The sequence below is a fragment of the Saccopteryx leptura genome, chromosome 5 (genome assembly GCF_036850995.1).
Source record: "Saccopteryx leptura isolate mSacLep1 chromosome 5, mSacLep1_pri_phased_curated, whole genome shotgun sequence".
NCBI lineage: Eukaryota > Metazoa > Chordata > Mammalia > Chiroptera > Emballonuridae > Saccopteryx > Saccopteryx leptura.
Window position 1 is genome coordinate 185,862,092 of NC_089507.1, and position 27,908 is coordinate 185,889,999.

Here is a 27,908-nt window from a genome sequence, read left to right on the forward strand (position 1 = left end):
AGCCAGCAACCTTGGGCTCAAGCCAGCGACCATGGGGTCATTTTTATGATCCCATGCTCAAGCCAGCGACCTCGGGGTTTTGAACCTGGGTCCTCTGCATCCCAGTTTGATGCTCTGTGAACCACACCACCACTTGGTTAGGCAGAACTTAATTCTTTATAGATTATGTAGGCTGACAGGGAACAGGAATTGATTGAGATTCCTAGGGATATTTTTATAAAAATAGAACATGAATGAAAACAGGACAAAATTTAAAACTTTTAGAAGGAATAGATTGTGAAAAACAGGTGGCCCTCCACTCAGCTCTCTGATCAACCATGGCCTCTGTAGTAGCAGCCGCCTTTCTGGTTCCCAGGACGGTGTCCCGTGTGTGTTTACGCACTCATCTGTGGCGCCCTTTTATTTTCTTCCACAAAAATGGCCACACATCTCTATAGATCATTCTCCACCTTGCCCTTTACTTTCGATAAACTATGTATCTTACAGATTAGTAAAGTAAGTTATATTAATGAGGTCTGAAGTCAATTTAGTGTGTCACAAGCATAATCTTTATACCACAGTGGGTAGAATGTAAAGAAGAGACCAATGCATTGCTAGCAATATGAAAATATTTTATGAAAGTTCAGTTATAAAGAAATGTGTATACTAAGTGACAGTATGTGGGGCTTTTTTATTTTGTTTTTGCTTTATTGTGATTCATGGTCAAAAAGTTCAAAAAACCATGTAGATGACTCCTTATCACCTATTAGTGCTAACTACTTTGTTTCTATTATTGTGTAGTATTCCATTATATAGAGTGCCATAGTTACGCATAGATCCTCCTGCCAATAGTCAATTAAGCTATTTCCAGTTTCTTTCTAATTAAAACTACCCCAATGAATATCCTTGCAAAGATGTTATTTCATAAATATAAACATATCTGTAGAATAAATACTTAGAAGTAGAATTGTGGGGTCAAGGGGTATGTTATTTTGGTAACTACAGTCAGTAGATTTTGTATTTATTAATTTTTATACTTGCTGAAGTTTACTTGTAATTTTAAAATTAGTGCTCCTGGCACTTTCCCAGTCATTTGTGGGCGTGCACAGAGAGGCGCAAAGTTTGAGTTACCTGACATGCAGGTTCCCCGCTGAGGCAAACAGGTGCTGCTCCGCCATCTTGTCTCAGCCTCCATGCTGTTATGCCAGTTTTCACGGTTTTGTGCACTTTGTAGAAGCTTTTGCTGTTTAAAATGGCCCCCAAGCACAGTGCTGAATGGTTGTCTAACGTTCCTGAGTGCAAAGAGGTTGTAGTGTCTTGTGTAGAAAATGTGCATGAGGGATAAGCTGCATTCAGGCAAGATTTACAGTGTTGTTGGCCATCAGTTCAAAGTGAATGCACCAACAGTACTGTATGTCCAGAAAAAAAAAAGAGGAAGATCACGAATCTGTAAGATGCTCCCAAAACTGCTCAGCTGACATCTATGGATTCATGAGATGATGGCCCATCAAAAGAGCACAGGGGACAACACTGTTGTGAGACTGAAAGCCAAAGAAATTCATGGGCAGGTTATCCAGGGTCAGGAAAGTGTTAAACTCTTCTTGGCTAGTGTTTTATCATAAAAGAATACTGCATATAATTAATTACTTACTAGAAATATATATATAGTAAATAAGATGTCTTTAACTAGAAACCCACATAAAATAAAGTTACATACTGATTGAAAATGTTGTGACCAACGACTTGCTGGAACCTAGTGATGTATTTCTCTTAGAAACAATAGCTCCGTATCTTCTAATTAATTGTTCATGGTGACCTTATAGGACATAACTACTACAGATTACAAGAATGTATTTCTAAATGGCCATACTCTCACCATCATTATTTGAGAGTGCTCATTTTTTCACCCCTAGACAAAAAAGAAGTTGTTTCAAATCTTTTGATATCTTATAACCTGATAGTTGAGTAATGGTATCTTGTGGTTTTAATTTACAGTTCTTTTAGTAGAAGAAATGTACAACATCTTTTTTATGCTTTAGCGACATGCATGTTCTCTTTTCTTCATATCCTTTTTGTTTTATCTTCGGATATTTGTCTCATTGATTTGTAGCAGATCTTTATATATTAAGAATATTGGTCCTTTTTCTTTGCTACGAATTGCAAGTATTTCCCTAGTTTGTCATTCATCTCTTGACTTTTTTCTCCACAAGGCAAAGAAAATACTGTAAACATTTTTTAATGTAGTCAAATTTATTGATCTTGTCTTTTATGACCTCTGGATTTTGTTACTGTTTTAAAAGGTTTTCTTTAGAGATATTTGAAAGTTATATTTGTGTTTGATGTTTTGTGGTCCTTTGGTGTTTGTGTGGAATTTAATACTCCTAATATGTAACACTAATTATAAGTCCTTCTCAAGCTGAGTAAATTTCAGAGTAGTAGAACAATGGAAGATCACAAGCTTGGGACTCCACAAGTCCAGTTTGAATCCCAGTTTGTTCAGGTAGTAAAATGACATAAGCCGTGTTACGTACTTCCTGTGAGCGTCAGGCACCCATTCAGGCTTTGCTGAGTTCTGCAAGACAGTGCCGAGCTTATGAGAGATTGTGAATGTTAGCTCCTCCCTCTCCTGCTTCCATGAAGTCAGTCCTCCAAGAAATACTTCATTAAAAGACATGTACTAAAATTAATAAAGTAGGATTTCTTTTCAAAAGCATTCTAGAATTTAAATTATAAACAATTCCTGCTGAGTTATCAAGCTAGCTTGAACTACTTATATATTGAACTAATCACTATCTACTGATTTGAATTGTTGGTATTAAAAATGTGTTAGTACAATGCATCCTTTTTTTAAAATTTAGTTTGTGAAAAGGGTGAAGGCTGAATTTCTACACTTTGAGTTACTTTCTGTAAGGACTCCTAACTTTATATCTAGAAACTTTATTGAAAACCACTCAATATAAAACATTTAGTATAGTCAGTCAGAATACCCAATTTATTCTGTTTTGTAAGTCTATATGTTTTATATATCATATTTACTTAAAGCAGGCTACAGTTTTAGAATAATGCAGTTTAAAATAGAGGACGATGTTTTTATCTTTTACTTTCATGATCAGATTGACTACATGTCCAAGTATTTTCTTGGCTAATTCATGAGCAGTTACCACTTTAACATTAGGGGCATAAGGAGAAGGCACAGTTTTAGAGATGCCTTAACTTTGCATTTATAAATACAGTTGCATTGTCATTACTCTAGGGAAATTCAGTAAATGTGAGTGCCTTTACTCTATTAGGCAATTTAGAATATCCCAGACCTTGCTCTGGACTTGAAGATATTTGAAGTTCAAAGGCGATGTGTGAGGAAGAAAAAACATCTGGTGAAGAGAACTTGCCTCATTGCGTGACACTGTTTTCCTGCGCTCTTTAGCAGACCGTCTGTTTAGCAGGTTGGCAGGTTTGATAATTAATTAATGATGAGGGAATGAGCCACGTATCTGAGGGACTCAGTTTTGTCCCTCACTGCTTCTTTCTTCCCCACATGTCTGGCAGAGCCTTCAGAGCCTAGGAGCGCTGATCCCACAGTTGTGTCTCAATGCAGACACTTGTCTTCAGGCTTCATTAGCTCGGAGATGTAAACAGATGGATGGCCTGGGACCCAGAGGGTTTAGTGTTGAGCAATGCAGTTTTATTATCAAAGACTTTTGAAATTTTTGTTGGAGAAGTGCCTCAAAACTTTAAAAAATGTCTTTAAAAAACTTAGAACTTAGAAAGTATGTATTTGAAGGTGACAAAGTTTTGTGTATATCTCTGTATGGTTGTGGATTTTTCTTTTTGTAACTTAATTTAGATATAATTTCAAATCTACAGAAAACTTGCAAGAATAGTACAAGGGACACCCATAATTACTTTACTCAGATTTCTCCATTGTTTTCATTTTCCCTCATTTTTCCATCCTCGCTCCCTCCTTCCCTCTGTCTTCCTTTTGGCACACGAACACACACACACACACACACACACACACACACACACACACCGCACGCACTTTTACACGTTTAAACATGTGCGTTGTTTTCTAAACTGTATGAGACTAAGATGGAGATTTCAGGGGTCTTTACTCCAGATACTTCAATCTGTATTTCTTAAGAACAAGGATATTCTCCTAAATAATTATATACAGATATCAAAATCATAAAATTTCACATTCATACAACACTATTGTCGAACCCATCGTCCCTTCCATCAGTTGGCTCAGTAACATCCCCTATAACATCACCACCCTCTTGTCCAGGATCTGGATGACACATTGCATTGAGATGTCGTGTCTCCATTGTCTCCTGTAAATGGGAACCATTTCTCAACTTTCTTCGTATTTTTTGACTTTGACATTTTTGAAGAGTTTAATCCAGTCATTTAGAAATAACCCTGTGTCAGATTTGTGCGCTGCTTCCTTATGCAATCCCAGTTCTGCGTTTTTGGCAAGAGCACCACAGACGTGGTGGTGCGTCTCTGGGCGCCTCGTCAGGAGGCCCATTGCGTTGATTTATCCCTCAGGCGTTTGGTTAAAGTGTATTCCACCAGGTTTCTCCACAGTAAACTGATATTTTTCCTCTTTATGTTTAATAAGAATTTTATGGAGAGACACCTTGAGACTATGGAAATAGCTTGCTCCTCTTCAAATTTTCAACAACTGGTTTTAGCCACTGTGATGGTTTACTGACTATTATAAGGTCTACCAGAAAGTTCTGTCCGTTTCTATCACAACAAGTTTCGACGCGTAAGCACATGTTTATTTGGCGCATGTGTGCCTCTCTATTTTATCACTTAATGTATACATACTGACGTAGCAAATTAACTAAAACAAAGTTGATTCACGTTAGTCTTATGTGTGAAGCCATAGTGTACCCATGGCTACTGATAAAGTTCATTTATGCCGCTGTAATTTTTACGAATTTCAAAAGGAAGAAATGCTACAGAAGCATGTCTGTCACATCCACCATATTCCCCGGACTTAACACCCTCCGACTATCACTTGTTTTTGTCCTTACAAAATTTTTTGAAGGGCAAAAAATTCAAAAATGAAGAAGATATCAAATAAGCACTGGTTCAATTTTTTGCATCAAAAGATAAAACATTTTTCAAAAATGGGATATACAAATTGCCCTCATGCTGGCAAGAAATCATTAATAATAATGGCAATTATATTATTTAATAAAGTTTATTGACGGTAAGAAAAATTTGTATTTTGTTTTATCCAAAAACAGACAGAACTTTCCAGTAGACCTTATATTTTGTCTGTATTTGCTCGTTGGCATTCTTATGCTAGGAAGGCCTTTCTCTTCTGCCCCGTTTACTTACTCATTTATTTGTTCGTGTTAGTATGGGCTTGTTGGGTCTTATTTTGTTCAGTGGTGATAATTCATTACTATTATAATTTACTTTGATAGTTAGGTTGACACAGATTTGGCCAGTAGCTGACCCCTGGTCATTTTGATGAGCCCTCATCATTCTTTGAGTGCATCCTTACTTTCTGGCACAAGATGTTCCCGATTCATTTTCTATTTTCTCTGCCCCAGCCCTGGAATTGACATTTCTCCAAGGAATCCTGGGCCCTTTTCATGCTGACTGGTATTTAGAAACCAAGACGTGTGTGTGTGTTTTAAAGGAAACTACGTTATGGAATATTACATTTACTAAATCATTGTGTATTATACATATGAGTGTGTGTGTGCACGTGTGTGTCTGTAATGTTACAAGTTTCAAACAGAAGAGCATTTATTTTACATGTAATAATCATAAGTTTTGACAAGAAAGAAATACATTTTTCATTTCACAGTAAATGGCATTACACAGTTTTGAGTACTAAATCATCTTGACATTTATGAAGGAGCAAATGGAAAGTAAGGAACTGAGTGTGTTAAGTATAAAGCTATCTTTAACTGTTCTATTAAAAAGCAAAGATTTATTTTCCATCTGTGATCTGAATGTGCCTGTTTGTGTTCCCTCCCGTGGCAGTGGAGTTTCTGTGGAGCCACACGACGGAGAGCATGTGTGTGGGATACATGTCAGCCCAGGACGGGAAAGCCAAGGTAAGCGGGAAGCTGGAGCGTGACCTGCAAACCTCGCAGCCGTGGCTTGAACCTCTAACAGGCTCAGTCGATCTGAATGAATCCTGTCAGCCTCTCCTGGGCAGTAGCTCTATGATCTCTATGAGAATCTGATTAAAAACAGTTCCTGATCCTAAAGAAAAACAGCAGATCTTTTGTGCTTTTGATGATGGAGCGGGGAGGATTGGGAGAAACTTTTTTCCATCTTGTTCTGCTTTGTTCATTGTGAAAAGTTGGGAAAGAGGAAACTGGGATTGGGAAGAGAGACTGGGAATGAAGCTGACGGGCTGTCAGGACTGGGCGACTTTGCAAGGAGTGCTGGAATAGATAAAGGAAACCGAGGCAGAGCGAGCCAAGTGCCTGGCCTGCACTCCGCACATGGGAGAGCGCAGGAGGCTGACACGCTCAGGAGGACGCCTGGCTTTCGCTCCGCTGTGTTCTGGCATGCCCTGGCATGGTGTCCTCGCAGGCAGAGTCAGGTCCATACCCTGCATGTCACGTGCCATGGCACACGTCCCTCTGAGTCACAGCCATCACAGACGTCCACGCGGCACCTCTTGCATCGCTTGGCTTTCCCGTACTCAAGACAGCGGAGCCGGGGAGTAAGAGGCATGATCTGCGCCTTTTCTTTTATACTGGCCTCATGTTCTTCTTGTTCAGAAAGTTTTAGAAACAGCTGTGGCATATGATGTTTACTTGGCATTAAAGCACCTCATTTGTAGAGCTGTGAAGTTGGGCAGCCTCTTTTTTTGAGGGACATGATTTATTTTGCACATTTGGAAACATGAGTAAGGAAACATCTGAGATAAACTGTCCAATAGACTTGCAATCATTAACAAATAAGGAAGAATACTTAATTGCTTATTTGTCATGTGACACCCATCCAGTCTGGCCTTTGTACACCATCCAGCAAGCTGGTAGCATCACAGACTTCTGTGAGCACAGCGCAGGAGCGCATCACATCGGACCAGCACCAGCTTCCACTCGTGACGCTGGCCCCGCGCTCCCATCGGCAGGGCCCTCACCTAGTACGGGCTTTAGATTGTATTAGTAGACTCATTTATAAGAGCCTGCATAAAGATTACTTTATTTCGTAGTATTTAGAGAAGGGAATCATAACTGCCCATTTTAAAGGTGATTTATAGGTTTAGCAAAACACTAACAGAATTTTCTGTGATGATGGAAAGGTTTTACATTTATGGCATTTTGTGTTGTCCAACAGTATAGCCATTAGCCACATATGGCTATTAAGCCCTTGAAATGTGGCTAATATGCCTGAGGAACAGAATTTTAAATTTTACTTAGTTTAAATATAAATAACCATATGTGCCTAGTGGCTGCTGTATTGAATGGCACAGGTGTAAGAATGAGTAAAAACACGGCTATTCAAGTAAGTATTTTCAGAACATTCTTTTTTCCCCAATGGCAAAATAGTTCCCAAAGAGAAAATGTCCGAGAAGCCACAAGAATCTTTGCACAAGAACGACTTGCTGCTATGTATGTTTTTCTCACCCCCTACATGTTGAATCTCAGCTGAAATTGCTTTTTAACAAAAGAACATTGTGTGAGGGCCTCAGTGCCGAAGCCAGTCTGGTGGAGTGCAATCCCATGTTCTTCAGTCCATGTGTGGAAATGTTCTTGTTAGTCCTCGTGGCCCGTGGAAGACACCTTCCTGTCTAACGTGCAATGTGAGTGGTAGAGAGTGGAGAGAGGATTGCACTGAGCTGAAGCTGTTTGGCTTCCAGGTGCATCACTTGACATCTGGTGGACGTGGTTTTCATATTGCTGGCAAATTCTCCAGCTGGTAGTCTTGATTAAGCCGGCAGATACAGCTGCTCCTCTTGCCTCACTTGTAAGTTATGTTTTTGACCTTCTTTGCAGAGAGTTAATCCCTCTCCCTTTCTTCCTCCTTTGAGCCTGTGGCTACAAATGCTTTTAAGAAAAAAAAAAAAACCCAAACACTAATGCTTTGGCTGCTGAATTCTATTGATCAAAAAAACCATCTCTTCTTTCATACACGCTGGGATTTTATTGTATTGCAAGTAAGACAAAGTTATAGATGAGAAGCTGGGCTCAAAAGAAAATGGGGTTATAACAAAGTTCATATTCTTTTGGAGAGAGGAAGCCTTTGGTACCCCTTCCCCCCACCACGGTTTCCTGACTTCTCTAAAAGAATTGTTGAATTAGTGGCATAACTGATCAGCAGGACGATTGGTTTATAAAACATGCTTTCACATAATGTTGAGAATCATGGTAGTAAAATGAGAAAGGAGGCATCTTTAAAATTAAAAAAAATATTGTTTTTTATTTAAAAACTATTTCAAAAAGATTTTTTAAATTTGCCTTGCTTTCTAAAAATTGCCTTCTTTGTACTTGTTACCAAACTCAGAAACTAAAGCCACCAGGCTATTTGACCACTTTATATAAGATAACTATGTTTAATCTAAGTTAAGGCCTTGAATGAAAGCTCACCTCAAAATCATACTGCTTAAAAAGGCTGGATAATAACAAATATCATTGTAACCAGAATTCATGAATAATTTGAATAGTGGTAGATTCTTTAACAAGTTTCTTTATTTCTTTTGTAGAATATTCTTTTTTTTTTTTTTTTTTCTTTTTCAATTAACTGAGAGGCGAGGAGGCAGTCTCCTGCATGTGCCCCAACCGGGATCTACTGGGCAAGCCCCCTACAGGGTGATGTTCTGCCCATCTGGGGCCACTCCTTTGTTGCTTGGCAACTGAGCTATTTCAGCACCTGAAGCAGAGACTATGGAGCCATCCTCAGCACCCGGGCAGCTTTGCTGCACTGGAGCCTTGGCTGTGGGCAGGGAAGAGAGAGACAGAAAGTAGAGGAGGAAGGGTGGAGAAACAGATGGGCGCTTCTCCTGTGTGCCCTGGCCAGGAATCAAATCCAGTGCATCCACACACCAGGCCGATGCTCTACCACTGGGTGAACCAGCCAGGGCTAGAATGTTCTTTTAATGCTATCATTTAATTTTTAGAGGCTTCTGTAGCCAAAGTTAAAGAGATTTCTTTTCCGTGAACAAAAACTATTGATAATAGTTGGATTTAAAAATCAGATTGCTCATATCCTAACCAGATAGCAGTTAATGAACAGTTTGTAATAAACACCCACTGTGCATGGACTACCATAATAAAAACAGATGCTAAAACTGGCATGGAACTTAATCTAGTATAATAAGAGAAACCAAGGTTTCTTTTTCTATGTAGAGGTCACAATTTATAGCAATAGTGAAAATACTATTATAAATATTTATCCTCAGGGAGGAGCAAGCTATTTTGTGGTCTTAAAGTACCTCCCCATATATTTCTTTTTTTTTTTTTTTTTCCAGAGACAGAGAGAGTCAGAGGGATAGACAGGGACAAAAAGACAGGACAGGTAATAGCAAATGTTGGAGAGGCTGTGGAGAAAAAGGAACCCTCATTCACTGTTGATGCGAATGTAAAGTAGTACAACCATTATGGAGGAAAGTATGGTGGTTCCTCAAAAAACTGCAAATAGAACTACCTTATGACCCAGCAATCCCTCTACTGGGTATATACCCCAAAAACTCAGAAACATTGATACGTAAAGACACATGCAGCCCCATGTTCATTGTAGCACTGTTCACAGTGGCCAAGACATGGAAACAACCAAAAAGCCCTTCAATAGAAGACTGGATAAAGAAGATGTGGCACATATACACTATGGAATACTACTCAGCCATAAGAAATGATGACATCAGATCATTTACAGCAAAATGGTGGGATCTTGATAACATTATACGGAGTGAAATAAGTAAATCAGAAAAAACCAAGAACTACATGATTCCATACATTGGTGGAACATAAAAACGAGACTAAGAGACATGGACAAGAGTGTGGTGGTTACCAGGGGTGGGGGGAGGGAGGACATGGGAGGGAGGGAGGGAGAGAATTAGGGGGAGGGGGAGGGGCACAGAGAACTAGATAGAGGGTGGCGGAGGACAATCTGACTTTGGGCGAGGGGTATGCAACATAATTTAATGACAAAATAACCTAGACATGTTTTCTTTGAATATATGTACCCTGATTTATTAATGTCATCCCATTACCATTAATAAAAATTTATTAAAAAAAAAAAAAAAAAAAAAAAGACAGGAACGGAGAGATGAAAAGCATCAATCATTAGGTTTTTTTTTGCGCATTGCGACACCTTAGTTGTTCATTGATTGCTTTCTCATATGTGCCTTGACCGCGGGCCTTCAGCAGACAAGTAACCCCTTGCTTGAGCCAGCGACCTTGGGTTCAAGCTGGTGGGCTTTTGCTCAAACCAGATGGGCCCACGCTTAAGCTGGCGACCTCGGGGTCTCGAACATGGGTCCTTCTGCATCCCAGTCCCACGCTCTATGCACTGCACCACTGCCTGGTCAGGCACATATTTCTTATTAGTAACTTGGGAGAAGAATAGTTTATACTGGAGAAACCAGGCAACAACTTGACTGTGTGATCAAAATTAATGTCATCAGTAAGGGGAAGATGGACAGCATGTGCCTCTGGATGTGATAACCTGAGAAGACACAAACATCACTTTTGTAGTAACTTCTGGAAGTGTATAACCTGACTCTAATCAAAAGGAAACAGGCAAATCTAAAACTATGAACATTCTGTGTGTGTGTGTGTGTGTGACAGAGACAGAGAGAGAGGGACAGATGGGGACAGACAGACAGGGAGAGAGTTGAGAAGCATCAGTTCTTTGTTGTGGCACGTTAGTTGTTCATTGATTGCTTTCTCATATGTGCCTTGACTGGGAGGGGGGCTACAGCAGATAAGTGACCCCTTACTCAAGCCAGTGACCTTGGGCTCAAGCCAGTGATGTTGGGCTTCAAGCCAGCAACCTTTGGGCTCAAGTGAGCAACCATGGCATCATGTCTGTGATCCCATGCTCAAGCTGGTGAGCCCACATTCAAACCGGATGATCCTGTTCTCAGGCTGACGAACTCGGGGTTTTGAACCTGCATCCTCCGCATCCCACTCTGATACTCTATTCACTGCACCACCGCCTGGTCAGGCTAAAACTAGGAACATTCTATTAAGAAAGAAAAAGAAGTTGACCTTGAACAATATGGGTGTGAACTGTACTGTCCACTTATATTTGGATTTTTTTTTTCAATAAATGCTGTAAATGTATTTTCTCTTTCTTATGATTTTCTTAAGACCATTTTCTTTCCTTTGGACTACTTTATTGTAAGAATATAACATACAAAATATACATTAATTGACTGGATATTGGTAAGGCTTCATCAGTAAGGTCAACAGTAGGCTATTAGTAATTAAATTTGTGGAGAGTGAAAGCAATACATAGATTTTTTATTTCATTGGATGTCAGGAACCTAGCCCCCATGTTGTCCAAAGGTCAACTCTATTCTTAAAAAATATCAATATCATAAAAGAAATGTTCCTTACTAAACAATACTAAAGAGTGTGACAACTAAATGTAATAACTGATCCTAGACTGGACCCTATACAGGAAGGGAAAAATGCACTATTAGGTCAGTTTACAAAATTAGAACATGGATGGTAAAAAGTGTTGTATCATTGTGAAATTTTTTTTATAGCTGTACTGGGATATGTAAGAAAAGATCTTTACTCTTAGGAAATACAAACTGAAGTATCTAGGGGTAAAGGGCCATAATATATGGAAAATCTTCACGACAGTTCAGAAAAAAAGCATTATGTGGATAAATCGTTGGATGGATTGAATAGATGGAAATACAGCATCTGGCAATTTTGAAGTTGTGTGAACATTTTTTTTTTTTTTTTAGCAAGAGAGACAGAGACAGAGAGAGGGACAGATAGGGACAGGCAGATAGGAAGAGAGAGAGAGATGAGAATCATCAGTTTTTTGTTGTGGCACCTTTGTTGTTCATTGATTGCTTTCTCATATGTGCCTTGACCAGGGGGGCTACCGCCAACCCAGTGACCCCTTGCTCAAGCCAGCAACCTTAGACTTTAAGCCTGCGACCTTGGGCTCAAGCCAGCGACCATGGAGTTATATCTATGATTCCACGCTCAAGCCAGTGACCCTGCACTGAAGTTGGTGATCCCACGCTCCTGCCAGATGAGCCCACGCTCAAGCCCGTGACCTTGGGTTTCCAACCTGGGTCCTCTGCATCCCAGGCCAATGATCTATCCACTGTGTCCCACTGCCTGGTCAGGCTGTAGTTGTGTGAACATTACTGAGCATATTTAACAAACCCAGATGGAATAGCCTACTATACAGTAGCTATATAGGATAGCCTGTTGCTCAGAGGCTACAAACATGTATAGCATGCTACTGCACTGCGTACTATTGGTAGTTTTAACGTAATAGTAAGTATTTATGTAAACATGGAAAAGGCACTATAAAAATACAGTAGAAAAGATAAAGAAATGCTATATTAGTAAAAGGCACTTGCTATAAATGGAGTTTGCAGGATGGAAGTTGCTCTGGTGAGTCAGTGATGATCGATGAGTGAAGGCCTAGGACATTACTGCACATGACTATAGACTTTACAAACACTGTGCATTTAGGCTACACTAAATTCATAAAACAACACAAGAATAAATCAAGTACAGGGGGCCCTTGGGTTATGACAGTCTCAGCATACAATGTTTTGAGTTTACAACGCTCAACCCCATAAAAACTTTAAAAATTTGAAGATGTGAGTGTTTTGGCTTACACTGTTAGCATCAAACTTATAGACTATGTGGGTGAACTAGTCTGGTTGCTCGCGGTGGAAGGATACACAGGAACACAGCATATGAGGGAGTTGGTGTCCTCCAGTACACGCTTCCCACATCAGTTTGGACTGTTAAAAGCCCAAGTGTTACATTTGTGTTGCTTTGTTTGGCGACCTTTTGGCCCTTATCATGTCTCCTAAACGAAAGTCAGAGTCTTCAGATGGCCATGCTTTGAAGAAGAGGAAAGTCATCACAATGGATGTCACAGAGCTACTGGCATCACATGGAGAGGAGCTGTCTGCTGAGCACCTCACTCAGCTGGAAAAGCAGCCAATTAAAGAGGAAGAGGTAGAAACCCCAGAACCCAAGAGATTTACTACCAAGGGTTTGGCAGAAGGTTTTTCTGTGGTAGAGGATGGGTTGGCAAAATTTCAGACTGAGGACCCCAGTGATGGCCGATTCAGTAAGGTCTATAGAGCTGTTATGGATGACTTACAATATTATAGGCAGATTTTGGAAGTGAAGAAGTCATCAACTTTCCAGAATGGCCTGGAACAATTCTTTAAGAAGGTAGAGAGGCCTGCAACAGAGTCTGTGCCCTCCACATCAGCTGCTTCTCGAGATGAAACACCTGTAGTACAGGTAGAATCATCCAGCGTCTCCTGCATGTTCCTTAGGCAATCCTGATTCACCTGACCCAGTATCTCCAGCACCTTCTGCAGGTTCTCCTGCCTCTCCAGCTTCCTCCTCCCAATAGGCCACTCTCTCCCACCTTGCAATGCCCCTTTCAGTGTGCAAACCAACCACAGGAATAAAGGTAAGGGATTTTTTTACACTCATTTTTTTCTGTTTTTATATTACATTGTACAGTCAATATATTTATGTTCTTTTCCTTTTTCTGTGGTTTAGTTGTGTTTTTATAGTCTAGATTATGATTTTTCAACTGTGTTAGGATAGGTAAGTGACTTAGGCTAGGGTGTGTTACGACTTACACAAAAATTTGGGTTACATCACTGTCATAGGAACAGAACTGTGTCATAACCTGGGGACTCCTTGTACAAGAACAATGATGCAATCAAGTGATGCTATAAAAACAAGCTGTGTGAAGAGGGTGCTGGGAGTGTAACATGGCACACTGCTTTGCAGCAGACTTTTCTATAAGAAGAGTTACACTCTAGAATAACAACAAAATGTACAGAATTGTAAATATGAAAACCAGTGTTCATTATCATCATCAAGTGTTATGTACTGTACATAATTTTATGGATTATATACTTTTATATACTACTGGCAGTGCAGTGGATTTGTTCACACCAGTTCCAGCACAAACACATGAGTGACACATTGCTCTATAATGTTAAGACGGCTGTGACATCACTAGGAGATAGGAATTTTTTAGTTCTATTATACTTTTATGGTACCACCATTGTGTATGTGGGCTGTCGTTGACTGAAACATTGTCATGTAGCACATGATTGTATAAAGCACTAGGTACATAAGACAGAGATACTAAAAGAAGTGAGAAAGAAACTGCCACTTCCAGTTAGGATAAAGAAAGTCACAAGGGGCAGTTGCTCCTACTCCCAACAATGAGAATGAGCTGAATAAACTAGAAAAATTACAGATTTTAAAAATATCATCTAAAAAGGTGAATATGCTAGAAAAACTTAAAGTAACTAAATTACAGAAAGAGACAAGCCTTCCTTCCCTAGGCGGAAAAAAACTCAACTGTATTTCTGGCAGAGCAGTAGGAAGGGGAGTAAAACTGACATAGACAAGTATAAAGAGAAACCAACTGAACTTTGAATGAACTATTTATGGCCACATGTGAGCTGGTCTGACAGTTTAAAATCCTGAGAAGCCCCTATCACATGGTGAGTGTTGTACCCACCATCACTTCTTCTCTATAAAGTCTTCAGGTGAGCACATCAAAGGCTTGGAGCAGGGCAAAGAACTGAGAGTGATTTGTCAAAGTGGTTACGATTTTTACCAAATGCATGGCGATGGCCAAAGAAACACCGGCAGCAGAGCAGGGTTGCTGAGAGACACGCCACAGCACGGAAAGCTGGACTGGTTCCCAAGGCAAAGAGAACAGCTAAGCAACGCTGTCAACAAGGAGAAATCCCTCATGGTTAGAATGCTGGCAACTGGATTACAGGACATAGGGACATCTCCAGAGTCTCAACAGGACTTAGGTCCCAGCCTTGCTTAAAAGAAATTACTGATCCAGACTTCACATATTAGCTAATAGTGAACTCAATCTAAAACAACACAGAGCCCAGAAATAGCTCAACTAAAGAATAGAGGGATTCAGAGTTCTAACCTAGACGAAGGGTTTGTTATTTTCTCGGGGTAAATATTATTTAAATCTTACTTATAGTTTGTTTACATGCAGTGTATATGATGCAGTAAAAATTGAGTCCTCTGAAGAGCAGAAAAATATGATTCATACTTAAGAGAAAGATTAGTCAATAGAAGTTTACCGACAGATCACCCAGATGTTAGGATTAGTGGAGAAGAATAATCAAATAATTATGATAACTATAAAAAAATGGAAATGGTATAACCCAAAAATAAAATATCAGAAACTGAATTCATTTGATAGATTTAACAAGAGACCAGAGTGGAAAATATGATTAGTGAACTTGAGAACTAGTCAATAAAAATTATCCAAATGTAAGCACACAGAGAAAAATGAATGAAAGAAACTAAAGAGAGTGGGCATGACCTGTGTAAACTATGATAAATGGTCTAAATTATGTGCATTTGGAATTATATAGCTTTAAAGTTATTGCATTGCTCATGAGAGAGTTTATGGTAAGTTAAGGATGCTTATTTAATCTGTACATCCTTAACTTTAAATTTAACAAAAGATTATAACTTAAGAACAAGTACATGACATAAAAGAAAGTACTACATATTTCTCAATTCAAAAATAGGCAGGGAAAGAGGAGCAGAAAAACAGAACCTGTGAGACAAATAGAAAGCAAATACCAAAAGATATAAATATAACTGTATCAATAATTATATTAAATATGATTAAGCTAAAAAACTTATTTAAAAGGCAGACATTTTCAGGCTAAAAGGAAGACCCAATTATTATTTTTTTTAGAAAGAGACATTAAGTATAAAGATTTAGACAAAATTGATAGTAAGCAGGGGTCCCCAAACTTTTTATACAGGGAGCCAGTTCACTGTCCCTCAGACCATTGGAGGGCCACCACATACAGTGCTCCTCTCACTGACCACCAATGACTTCCAGAAGTGCGGTGGGGGCCGGATAAATGGCCTCAGGGGGCCACATGCGGCCCGCGGGCTGTAGTTTGGGGACGCCTGGATAGAGAGAATATCATGCAAACACTAAGCATAGGAAAGCTATTGTGGCTATATTAATGTCAAATGTAGGAAACTTTATGAAGTAAATTCATCATAGACTTAAAAATTTGAATGTATATTTCCTGGTAACGTAAAGGGAGCAAACACTGAGACAGTTATAGGGAGGAGTAGACAAATCTACAATCATCTTTAGAAATCTTATCTCTCTCAGTTATAGGTAAGTAGAATAAAAGTAAGTTTATGGACAACAACATTATGATCCATCTTAACCTAAGTGATATTTATAGAACACTACACTCAACAAGTAACTTTTTTCAAGTTTACAAGTACTACTTACCAAGAGATATTATAAATTCAAATTGAATGATAATAAAAACATGTCAGAATTTACAGGATATAATAAAAACATTAACGGAAAAATATATCCTTAAGTGCACGTAATAGAAAAAAAAGTTTAAAATGAGTTAAATGTCTATCTTCAGAAGTTTTAGGAGTAATAAATTTAATATAATCCAAAATAAAAATAATAACATAGAAAATAAAAACAGAAAAAGCGACAAAGTCAGAACTTGTTTTTTTGAAAAAATATTGAAATTCATAGAACCTTAAAAAGAATGATCAGGAAAGAAACAGAAAAATATACAAATAATCAATATCAAGAATTAAAAGGATGGCCCTGGCCTGTTAGCTCAGTGGTAGAGCATTGGCCTGCTGTATGGATGTCCCAGGTTTGATTCCCAGTCAGGGCACACAGAAGAAGCACCCATCTGCTTCTCTACTTTACCCCTCTCTTTTCTCTCTCTCTCTTCCCTTCCCGCAGCCAAGGCTCCATTGGAGCAAAGTTTGCCCGGGCGCTGAGGATGGCTCCATGGCCTTCACCTTCAGCACTAGAATGGCTCTGGGTGTAATGGAACAAGGCCCCAGATGGACAGAGCATCACCCCCTAGTGAGCATGCCAGGTGGATCCCTGTCAGGCAGGTGCATGCAGTAGTCTGCCTCCCCACTTCTCACTTCAGAAAAATACAAAAAAAAAAAAAAAAAAAGGAATTAAAAGGAGCCTGGCCGGGCAGTGTGGCACAGTGGATAGAGTGTTGGACTGGGACACAGAGAACCCAGATTTGAAACCCTGAGGTTACCAATGGGAGCACAGGCTCACCAGCTTGAGCGCAGGGTCACTGGCTTGATCGTGGGATCATAGACATGACCTCATGTTTGCTGGCTTGAGCCCCAAGGTAGTTGGCTTGAAGCCCAAGGTTGCTGGCTTGAGCCCAAGGTCACTGGCTTGAGCAAGGGGTCACTTGCTCTCCTGGGGCCCCCAGTCAAGGCACATATGAGAAAGCAGTCAATTTACCACTAAGGTGCTGCAATGAAGACTTGATGCTTCTCATCTCTCTCCCTGTCTATATGTCCCTATCTCTGTCTCTGTCACAAAACAAAAACAAAAACAAAAAAAATTAAAAATCAATGCAGGATCACAGATCCTACAGATATGAAATGAATAATAAGTTGATATTAACAACTTTGCAATTGAATACAATAAATTCAGCATTTTGGATGCAATTTATAAATTCCTGAAAAAATCCAACTTAGACAATCTAACACAGAATTGGAATAGCCATATACATATTTAAGAAATTTAATTTATAATTAAAATCTCACAAAGAGATGGCTTCACTGGTTTGTTATTACAGACATTTAAGGTGGAATAATACAATCTTACTAATTCTTTTAATAAAACAAGGTAGAGAAAATCTTTTCAACCCGTTTTATGAGGTGAGGGTTAGCTCAGTATCAAAATATGACAAAGGTATTATATAAGCTTGGAAGACTACAGATTCGAAAGCTCATGAATGCAGTTTTAGGAATTCTTATTAATTATATATTTAGAATTAAAAATTTAGCAGTATTGCAAGCACACACAAGCCATACACACAAAGTAAAAAATTTCCCAGGAATGTACACTGAATTAACAGTGCCAGCAATGATTTTGAGACATGGGATATTTATATGCTAAGGAATGAAGTTGGACCCTTGCTTCATACTGTATATAAAAATTAACTCTGTACTGATCAGAGACCAAACTGTTTGAGCTGAAACTAAATTTTTTAGAAGAAATCTTAGGAGAACATCTTCATGACCTTGGATTAAGCAATGATTTCTTAGCTGTGACCCTAAAAGCACAAGTAGCAAAAGAAAAAAATAAGACTATCAAAATTAATCACTTTTGTGCTTTTCAGGACACCATCACAAAAGTGAAACAACAACCCACAAAACAGAAAAAAATATACATCACATATTTGGTAAGGGATTTGTGTTAAAAATATATAAAGAACTCTTACAACTCAACAATAAGTTAAAAAATGGGCAAGAGATTTGAACAGACATTTCTGTAAAGAAGATTATGAATAACTAGTTAGTACATGAAAAGATGCCCAACATGAGTAGTCATTAGGGAAATGCAAGTCAAGATCATAGTTAGATACCACTTCAGATTCACCAAAGATGGTTATATAAAATAGATGAACAATAACAAGTATTTGGTGATGTATGAAACCCTCAGGTGTTGTTGGTGGGGATGTAAAATGGTGTCGTCACTTTGCAGAACAGATTGGTGGTTCCTTGAACAATTAAACATTGAGTTATATGAGCCAGAAATTCCACATCTATGTATATAACTGAGAGAATTGAAAAGATATGCCCACACAAAAACTTGTGCTTTGGTATTTATAGCAGCATTACTTGTAATAGCTAAAATGTAGAAAAAACCCAAATGCCCATCACGTGACGAATGAATCAACAAAAATGACATATGCATACAATGGAATATTATTCATTCATAAAAAGGAACAAAGTGCTGACATAGTACACCTGGATGAACCCGGAAAACCTTATGCTGAGTGAGAGAAGCCAGACAAAAGCCACTTATTGAATGATTCCATACACATGAAATGCCCAGATGGCAAATCTGTAGAGACAGAATATAGACTAGTGATTGCCGAGGGCTGGTGGGAGGGGACTTGGGGGAGTAAGGCTAATGGTACAGTTCCTTTTTGAAGTGATAAAATTTTATGGAAGTGGATTTGTACAACTTGGCAGATATACTGGAAATACTAAATTGTACAATTATTTAAAAGATGAATTTTATATGTTAATAAGATCTCAATAAATCTGTTTAAAATATCAACCAATGCATTTTACCATATTACCAAAAAGGGAGAAAAAGCATTTGATCATCTCAATATCATACCAACGTCCACTTATAATAAAAACTTTGAAATACTAGAAGTCTCATATATACTGTAATCTGATAACCAAGAGTAAATCAATAGGAAAATTACTACAAAAAACAACTTGGTGAAACACTGAACACTTTCTAATATTGAGAACAGGCGAAGAGGAGGTCTACCCTCATTACTTCTATTTACCATTTTACTGGAATTCCTAACCACTATGATAAAGCAAGTAAAAGATATAGAAGACAAAAGTTGGGAAATAAGTAAAAACCAGTTGTTTTCAGATAACTATGGAATGAAGCTAACAAATAATGAGCAAGATCTGTCCTCTGAAAACTGCAAAACCTTGCTGAGAGAAATAAAACCTAAATAAATGGAGAAGTATGCAATGTTCACCGGAAAACTCAAAGATGTTAAGATAGCCTTTCTTTCCAAATTTATATGTACCATATTTCCCATGTATACGATGCTCCCATATATAACATAAGATGCACGTTAATTTTGGGGCCCGAAATTTGAAAAAAAAAATGTATTACATAAAGTTATTGAATTCAAGTTTTATTCATCATAAAATTCATACAACTCCTCATCACTGTCAAAACTCCCATCCATTAGCTTGTCCTCATCTGTGTCTGATGACGAATCACTGTCTTCAACAATGAGCGCAAAAACAAGCATGAAAAACAGGAAATGCAATAAAAAAAATCTACAACCACTGTATAAGACGCACCCAGTTTTTAGACCACAATTTTTTTGAAAAAAGTGTGTCTTCTACATGGGGAAATATGGTAGATCCAGAACAATCCCAATCAAAGTTCCAGCAGATATTTTAAATAAGAAATTGACAAGCTGATTTCAAAGTTTATATGGAAATGCAAAGAACCCAGAATTGCAAAAATCAATTGTAAAAAAGTAAATGACAGTTAGAGGACTTAACTGATTTAAGACTCACCACCAAGGTACCATAACCAAGGCAAGTATTCCCTGACAGAAGAGACAACTCTAAATCCAATGTATCAGAGGCTTTGAGATCAGCAGGAAAACCATCTCCCTTTTCAGTAATTTCACAGCATTCTAATGGAGGTAAATTACCAAATTTGCTGATAAAGTAGACACTACAGAATTTATAAAAAAAATTGCCTTAGAACTGTGATGGTGAACCTATGACATGCGTGTCAGCACTGACATGCGTAGCCATTTTCAATGACACACGACCGCATGCAGCCGCATACCAGAGAAGTATGGGGCCACATACCAAGAAGGACATTTCATCCTCGGCTCCTGCATGGCCAGGTGCAGTAGCCAAGGATAAAACATTTGCTGTAGTGTATACACTCTGTGCTGGAGGTCTGTAGGCCAAAACAACAGAACTCCACCACAGAGCGTCTAGTTCTGGGACTTCCGGTTAGGCTGTTAGGGGATCTTTGACCTCACTTCTGGCCAGTGGAGCAGGGAGCAGTGGAATGCCGTGGGGGGACGCATCTCTGGGGGCCCGGTGATCGCCATTACCAGCAACCACATAACCATAGCAACCATCATCCAATCTACTGTTCTGGGGTATTCTGGATTTCTAATTGACAATCATTACTGAGATAAGTGACGGGGAGGCTGGGAGAGGTTGAGGGCCTGTGCTATGGGTGCCGTTTCCCACCATTAGAAATAGAGGCAGCCATCTTAATTTACATAAGATGCAACTTGCAGAATTTCAAGACAGCATCTGGGCTCAGGTGTTTGTCAACCTGAGGTCAAAGCTTGAAAATCTAGAAAGGTGCCACTTGGAGAATCAAGAGGAGTGCCACTACGAACAGGAAATTTGGAGTGCCTGGAACCGATTACCAGACACTTTTAACACCCTGAAAAATATAGCAATGGCTTTACTCACGATTTTTCCCCCTACATACTTTTGTGAGACCTTATTCTCAGCGTTAAATAATATCAAAACCAACAAAAGAAACAGATTGACAGATGAAGTTAGTAGCGCTTGCTTGGGCTTGAAGTGTACAAAATACCAACCTTCAATTGAAGATTTAGCCAATGAAATTCAGCAACAAAAAAGTCACTGATAGGCAGGTTAGTTAAAGAATTTCCCCTCCCCCTCACTTATCTTAGTTCACGGCACCCCACACAAGTTAAATAATATCAAGACCAACAAAAGAAACCGACTGACAGATGAACAAAGAAGTCACTAAGCAGGTAAGTTAAATAATTAGTTTTTGGTTTATTACATACAGTTATATATTATAATTATACACTTTTGTTATTTAAACCATAAATATCGCGAAATCATGTTTTTTTTTCTTGAAGTGACACACCACCCGAGTTATGCTCGTTTTTTTTGGCGAATTTTGACACACCAAGCTCAAAAGATTGCCCATCACTGCCTTCGAAATACGAATGGAAATTGTGTCTCAAAAAGAAACTGAATGTATCTAATGTGGAGGTCCAGAATAATCCCTGGCAGTGTGGCTGCTGTTTGACATCAGATAAAACTATTGTCTTTTACAATAAAGGACTCTAAAATGACAGATGAGAAAGTGTGCATTCAACAACAATTTTAATAAAATAGTCTGTAAAAACAATGGAAGAAAATTTAGATGGACACTTGACTCTTCCAATTGATGTAGCTTGGTTAGCTTCTTCACAGGCTTACCTGTTTATGTACTTTATCCTTATTAAAGTATATGTTGGTCAAATAAGTTTGTAAATATGATATATATGTTTGCTCGCTTGTAGTTTGTATTGGGTGTGGGGGACAGGCTGTAAGCAGTCCGGGTCATTATAGTCTAAGGCTTAGTTTTAAGACTAAGCTTTTCCCCACACCCTTGACTGATTGCATGATGTGGGGTGATGCACTCTCATGAGGAATCCCATTATGCCTCAGATAAGTGACTTTGTATCAGAGACTTCCTTGTTTGTATATTGGATTAAAGATTTTGGTTTCTACACTATAAAGTGGGGCAGACCAGGAGCTTGCTCTCTCGGTTCCTGAGATTAGCATTAGAGAGCAGAGCAAAGAAAGGCCTCGTGAAGGAGGCCAGGAGAAGCAGCTAAGATGGTGGAGTGCTGAGGGAGAAGCCAGTTTGTGCAGAGTTTGTGCAGGGAGAAGGAGATGGGGAACAGAGGTGAATAAGTCTGGTGAGCTAGGAACCTTTGATTCTAGGAAACTCGGATAAGTCAGTGGCTTTGTGAACACTGAATGAGTGGGTTTTGGAGCCCAGTGTGTGTCTTTACTTGCCTGCTGGGTGCAAGCTAGGATTAAAGCTAATGGCCCACCAGTTTTTGGCTTCGTTGTTTCATTACTGTCTGTCCGAATCTAATGCGAACCTGCATGGGCCAAGCGGCTGTGATGGTGGTCGTGGCTACTGGCTTTACAGTATACATTTAGCCCAACTGATGGTGGCGCAGTGGATAGAGCATCAACCTGGAACACTGAGGTTACTGGTTTGAAACCCCAAGGTCACTGGCTAGAGCGTAGGCTCATGGGCTTGTGCATGGGATCTTAGATACGATCCCAAGATCTCTGGCTTGAACCCAAAGGTCTCTGGCCGATGCCCAAGGTCACTGGCTTGAGCAAGGAATCACTGGCTTGGCTTGAGCTTGAGGTCCGATCCCCAGTCAAGGCACACACAAGAAACAATCAATGCACAACTAAAAGTGAGTCAACTACAAGCTGATGCTTCTCTCTCTCTCTCCCTCTCTCAAACAAACAAAATAATAAAGTATACATTTTACAATGTTAATGTATTAGTTAACGCTTGATCATCAAGCACTACCAGGTGTTGAACTATTGAATGCACACAATACTTAGTAAATTATTATAAGTTTTCCCTAATTTTACTTGCTTTCAGTCTGTTTAGAGGTAGAAAGATTTATTTAGCAGAATTGCTGCTTTGGGGAAGTGATTTTTCTGAAATTTGAATAAGAACAGTACAATAATGACCCCATTATTTGTTCTTAATTCTCTAACATTTTTTTATTCACAAGGTTATTGAAGTACAACTGGCTAAGTAAGTGAATCCCCTCTAAAGGATACCAATGCAACCAAAGTGAAAAAGTTGACTTTCTGACTTTGAGACTGGAAAAATAACACAGAAGTTTATTTATAATTTATATTCAGAGAAAATGTCAGAGTATAAAATGGAAAATAAATTCAGAGATCCAAATGGATATAGCATAGGAATAAATATTTGACTAGAAATGACAATTTATTATGTTTTGATGGGTATTAAAATGTCTTGCTCTTTGGTTTATTTTAGTTTGATTGTGATTATGCAAATCCTGGTGACCATTAATGTTTTACCCAAGTAAAGCAATTTATAAAACTTTAATAAGGTCTTCCTGTGCGAAGAGTTTGTATCATGTTCAAGGAAAGCCTGACAACGCTAAATATCTTCTCTTCTGTATGCTGTTTTATCGACTCCCAACTCCTGGAAACCCTATGAATGAGTGATAGCCACACTGTCCTATCCTAAACAGTTCTTCTAAACCTTAAAAAATAAAAAAATAAAAAAAACACTAAAAACTTTGTGTTGAGTGGAAAAAGCCAGACACAAAATAATACTTACTGGATTTTCCATTTATATGAAGTTCAAGAACTGGCAAATGGAAGGTACTGTGATAGAAATCTGAAAGTTGCTGCTTTAAGAGAGGGGTATGGGGGAATTTTGTTGAGGGGGGAATAGAAATGTTCTATATGGAAAATGTTCTATTTAGATTTTGATTTCCTGGCTATACAAATGGTCCAAAGTCATCAAACCCTTGACTTAACATCTCTGCATTTTGTTGTATCTAAATCATACCTTTATTTTTTTGTTGTTTAAAAATGCTACTAGCAAGACCATTTATTAAAGAGGTAGTGTGATATAATAAGAGAATGAGGTTAGCCAGACCTGGATTTCGATCCTGAAACTCCTGCCTTATAACCTGGGGTAGGTTACAACTCTGACCCTTGGTTTACTTATCTTTAAAGTAGGAATATTACTGATACTTTCATGGCATTCTGAATATTGATTGAATACTATAACTGAAGTGCGTGTACTAGCTGCTCCATTAATTGTGATGGGTGATGATGATGGTGAAGTGGTGGGAGGAAGAGGCAATGGTAGAAGTTGTAGAGAGTCTCTTAGGACATTGCACTGTGTATCCACAGGCTCATTTGTGCTGTAATTGTGCTCCCAAAGGTGGCATTTACATTGTCTGTGACAACATTGATGCCTCTTGCATTTTCACCCTATTCCTCTGATGGAGCTGGTAGTGGTTATTACATTTTGACAAAACATAACTCTAAATATAAACCAACTGACAAGTGAATTCGGAGATTCCAGAAGAGGAAAAAAAATGTTTGAAGTTATAAGAATAGACACACATCACTACCCCCAACTCTAGTTCAGGCCAGTAGGGTAGTAATGGAGGCCTTTAAGAAAAGTACCCAATTAGAGGCCTACCAGCTTGACAGCATCACACACTTGAAATCTAAGATTTGCCTGCAGCATATCTTTTAAGCTCACCTAACAATATTTTTTCTTTTAAAAGTAAGAGGGAAAAATACTGCCCACTAGCAGCTGTTGAATTTCTCTTGTGTGAACCGTGAACACTCAGGCAGTCTTCCTATAATCTGCCAAGCACTAGGAAGTGGAACACCTACGGGTGTATTGACCATGGATTCTTTAAAAGAGACTTCAGTTCTCTGATAGTGGCCTGTGTAATTCAGTCACTAGATGGATTTATTGGACTATATTATATATTTATGAAGAACCACTGAGAACCAATTTGGCCTTACTCTGAACCAAATTTTACCTGCTTTCGATAATCTAGTCCCCATGTTACCCAGTAACTGAAGGAGTCTGATCCCTGACAGAAAGCCAACTGCCTCGATGGTATTTTGGGCACCACCAACAAGCTGCGTACTGAGAAAATATTCCAGACAACTGAATTTGGCAGGTGTACTTATAGAACACAAGACAGAGCGGCTAATCTGTGATTTTACTTATACCTTTTAAGCTTGCCGAGAATTTCAAATATAAAAATTGTGTTTCTTTTCCATGCTCATCGTACTGCCCAGGGGATCCCATGGGGTCTATTTAGAAAGTCTTTTAGATAAATAGGAGAAGATTGTAGAAGATTGAATATGTGAAAGACAGATTTTTAAGACAGAAGTTACCTTAGCTTCAAGTTTATTTCTAAGAGTAATTGGTAATTTTATTTTTGCCTAATTAGTCTTATGCCATCAGTTTATTTTAAATGATTCATTCAACTTTGCTCCAAAGCAATAAATAGAATAAACACAGAGGGAATTCACCACGTTGGCAAGAGCGTAAATGTTCTCAGAGGTATTAACTGTTTATCCAAATAAATGCTGTTTTAATCATAATGTAGGGTTAGATCTTAGCAAAGATAAATATATCTATTACTTGGACTTGTCAATAATCCATGTTAGTTGAAATAAATGAATAAGCCTTTTTTTATTATAGCAACCTGAAAAATAAAGAAAATATTAATTTCTCTACTTCTCCGTAGTTTACATAATCATTTGTCTACATAGTTCACATCAGGTGTGAACTTAACATTAGAATGTCACCTTATTACATTTTGTATCTGACATTTTAGGGAAATATTTACCTTCCTAAAGCACATGCCTGCTATTTGTCCATAGTACACATAACCATCACATTACAGAATGGTGTTTCTTTTGGTAGGAAAGCAGTGGACAAATGACAAAGGAATCTCTTCTTCTTTTTTTTAATCTTAAATAAGGCCATAGTCTTGATCATGTCTTTGTATGTGTGTGCGTGTGTGTGCGTGTGTGTGTGTGTGTGTGTGTGTGACAGAGACAGAGAGAGGGACAGATAGGGACAGACAGACAGGAAGGGAGAGAGATGAGAAGCATCAATTCTTTGTTGCAGCACCTTAGTTGTTCATTGATTGCTTTCTCATATGTGCCTTGACCAGGGGGCTACAGCAGACTGAGTGACCCCTTGGTCAAGCCAGTGACCTTGGGCTTAAGCTGGTGAGCCTTGCTCAAACCAGATGAGCCTGCGCTCAAGCTGGCGACGTTGGGGTTTCGAACCTGGGTCCTCCATGTCCCAGTCCAACACTCTATCCACTGCGCCACCGCCTGGTCAGGTGATCATGTTCATGTCATTCTTATTTCATATTGCCTTGCTAATTTTTTTTTATAAATTTTTATTAATTTTAATGGGGTGACATCAATAAATCAGGGTATATATGTTCAAAGAAAACATTTCTAGGTTATCTTGTCATTCAATTATGTTGGATACCCATCACCCAAAGTCAGATTGTCCTCTATCACCTACTATCTAGTTTTCTTTGTGCCCCTCCCCCTCCCCCTCTCCCTCCCTCTGCTCCCCCACCCCCTGTAACCACCACACTCTTGTCCATGTCTCTTAGTCTAGTTTTTATATCCCACCTATGTATGGAATCATGCAGTTCTTGTTTTTTTCTGATTTACTTATTTCACTCTGTATAATGTTATCAAGATCCAACCATTTTGTTGTAAATGATCCGATGTCATCATTTCTTATGGCTGAGTAGTATTCCATAGTATATATGTACCACATCTTCTTTATCCAGTCTTCTATTGAAGGGCTTTTTGGTTGTTTCCATGTCTTGGCCACTGTGAACAATGCTGCAATGAACATGGGGCTGCATGTGTCTTTATGTATCAATGTTTCTGAGTTTGGGGGATATATACCCAGTAGAGGAGTTGCTGGGTCATAAGGTAGTTCTATTTTCAGTGTTTTGAGGAAACACCATACTTCCTTCCATAATGGTTGTACTAATTTACATTCCCATCAACAGTGAATGAGGGTTCCTTTTTCTCCACAGCCTCTCCAACATTTGCTATTACCTGTCTTGTTGATAATAGCTAATCTAACAGGTGTGAGGTGGTATCTCACTGTACTTTTGATTTGCATTTCTCTAATAACTAATGAAGATGGGCATCTTTTCATATATGTGTTGGCCATTTGTATTTCTTCCTGGGAGAAGTGTCTGTTCATGTCCTCTTCCCATTTTTTTATTGGGTTGTTTGTTTGTTTGTTGTTGAATTTTATGAGTTCTTTGTATATTTTGGATATTAAGCCCTTATCTGAGCTGTTGTTTGAAAATATCATTTCCCATTTAGTTGGCTGTCTGTTTATTTTGTTGTCAGTTTCTCTTGCTGAGCAAAAACTTCTTAGTCTGATGTAGTCCCATTCATTTATCTTTGCCTTCACTTCTCTTGCCTTTGGAGTCAAATTCATAAAATGCTCTTTCTCCCTGAGTTTAGTACCTATGTCTCCTTCTATGTACTTTATTGTTTCAGGTCTTATATCATATTTAGGTCTTTGATCCATTTTGAATTAATTTTAGTACAAGGGGACAAACTGTAGTCGAGTTTCATTTTTTTGCATGTGGCTTTCCAGTTTTCCCAGCACCATTTGTTGAAGAGGCTTTCTTTTCTCCATTGTGTGTTGTTGGCCCCTTTATTGAAAATTATTTGACCATATATATGTGGATTTATTTCTGGACTTTCTATTCTGTTCCATTGGTCTGAGTG

The 27,908-nt window shown here is 38.7% G+C and overlaps 1 protein-coding gene across 4 annotated transcripts in view; it reads left to right on the forward strand.

The window, feature by feature from the left end:
* The window catches only part of TASP1 (taspase 1), a 314,709-nt gene that overhangs the window by 263,438 nt on the left and 23,363 nt on the right, over nucleotides 1-27,908 (forward strand). For all 4 annotated transcript variants that reach the window (XR_010751729.1, XM_066387123.1, XM_066387124.1 and 1 more), the window contains one exon: nucleotides 5,989-6,062. Coding sequence is in view for 3 of the 4 variants with exons in the window: in XM_066387123.1 (XP_066243220.1) it covers nucleotides 5,989-6,062 (74 nt within the window). In the remaining variant the exon portion in view is untranslated. Of the gene's footprint in view, nucleotides 1-5,988; nucleotides 6,063-27,908 lie in introns of those variants that run through there.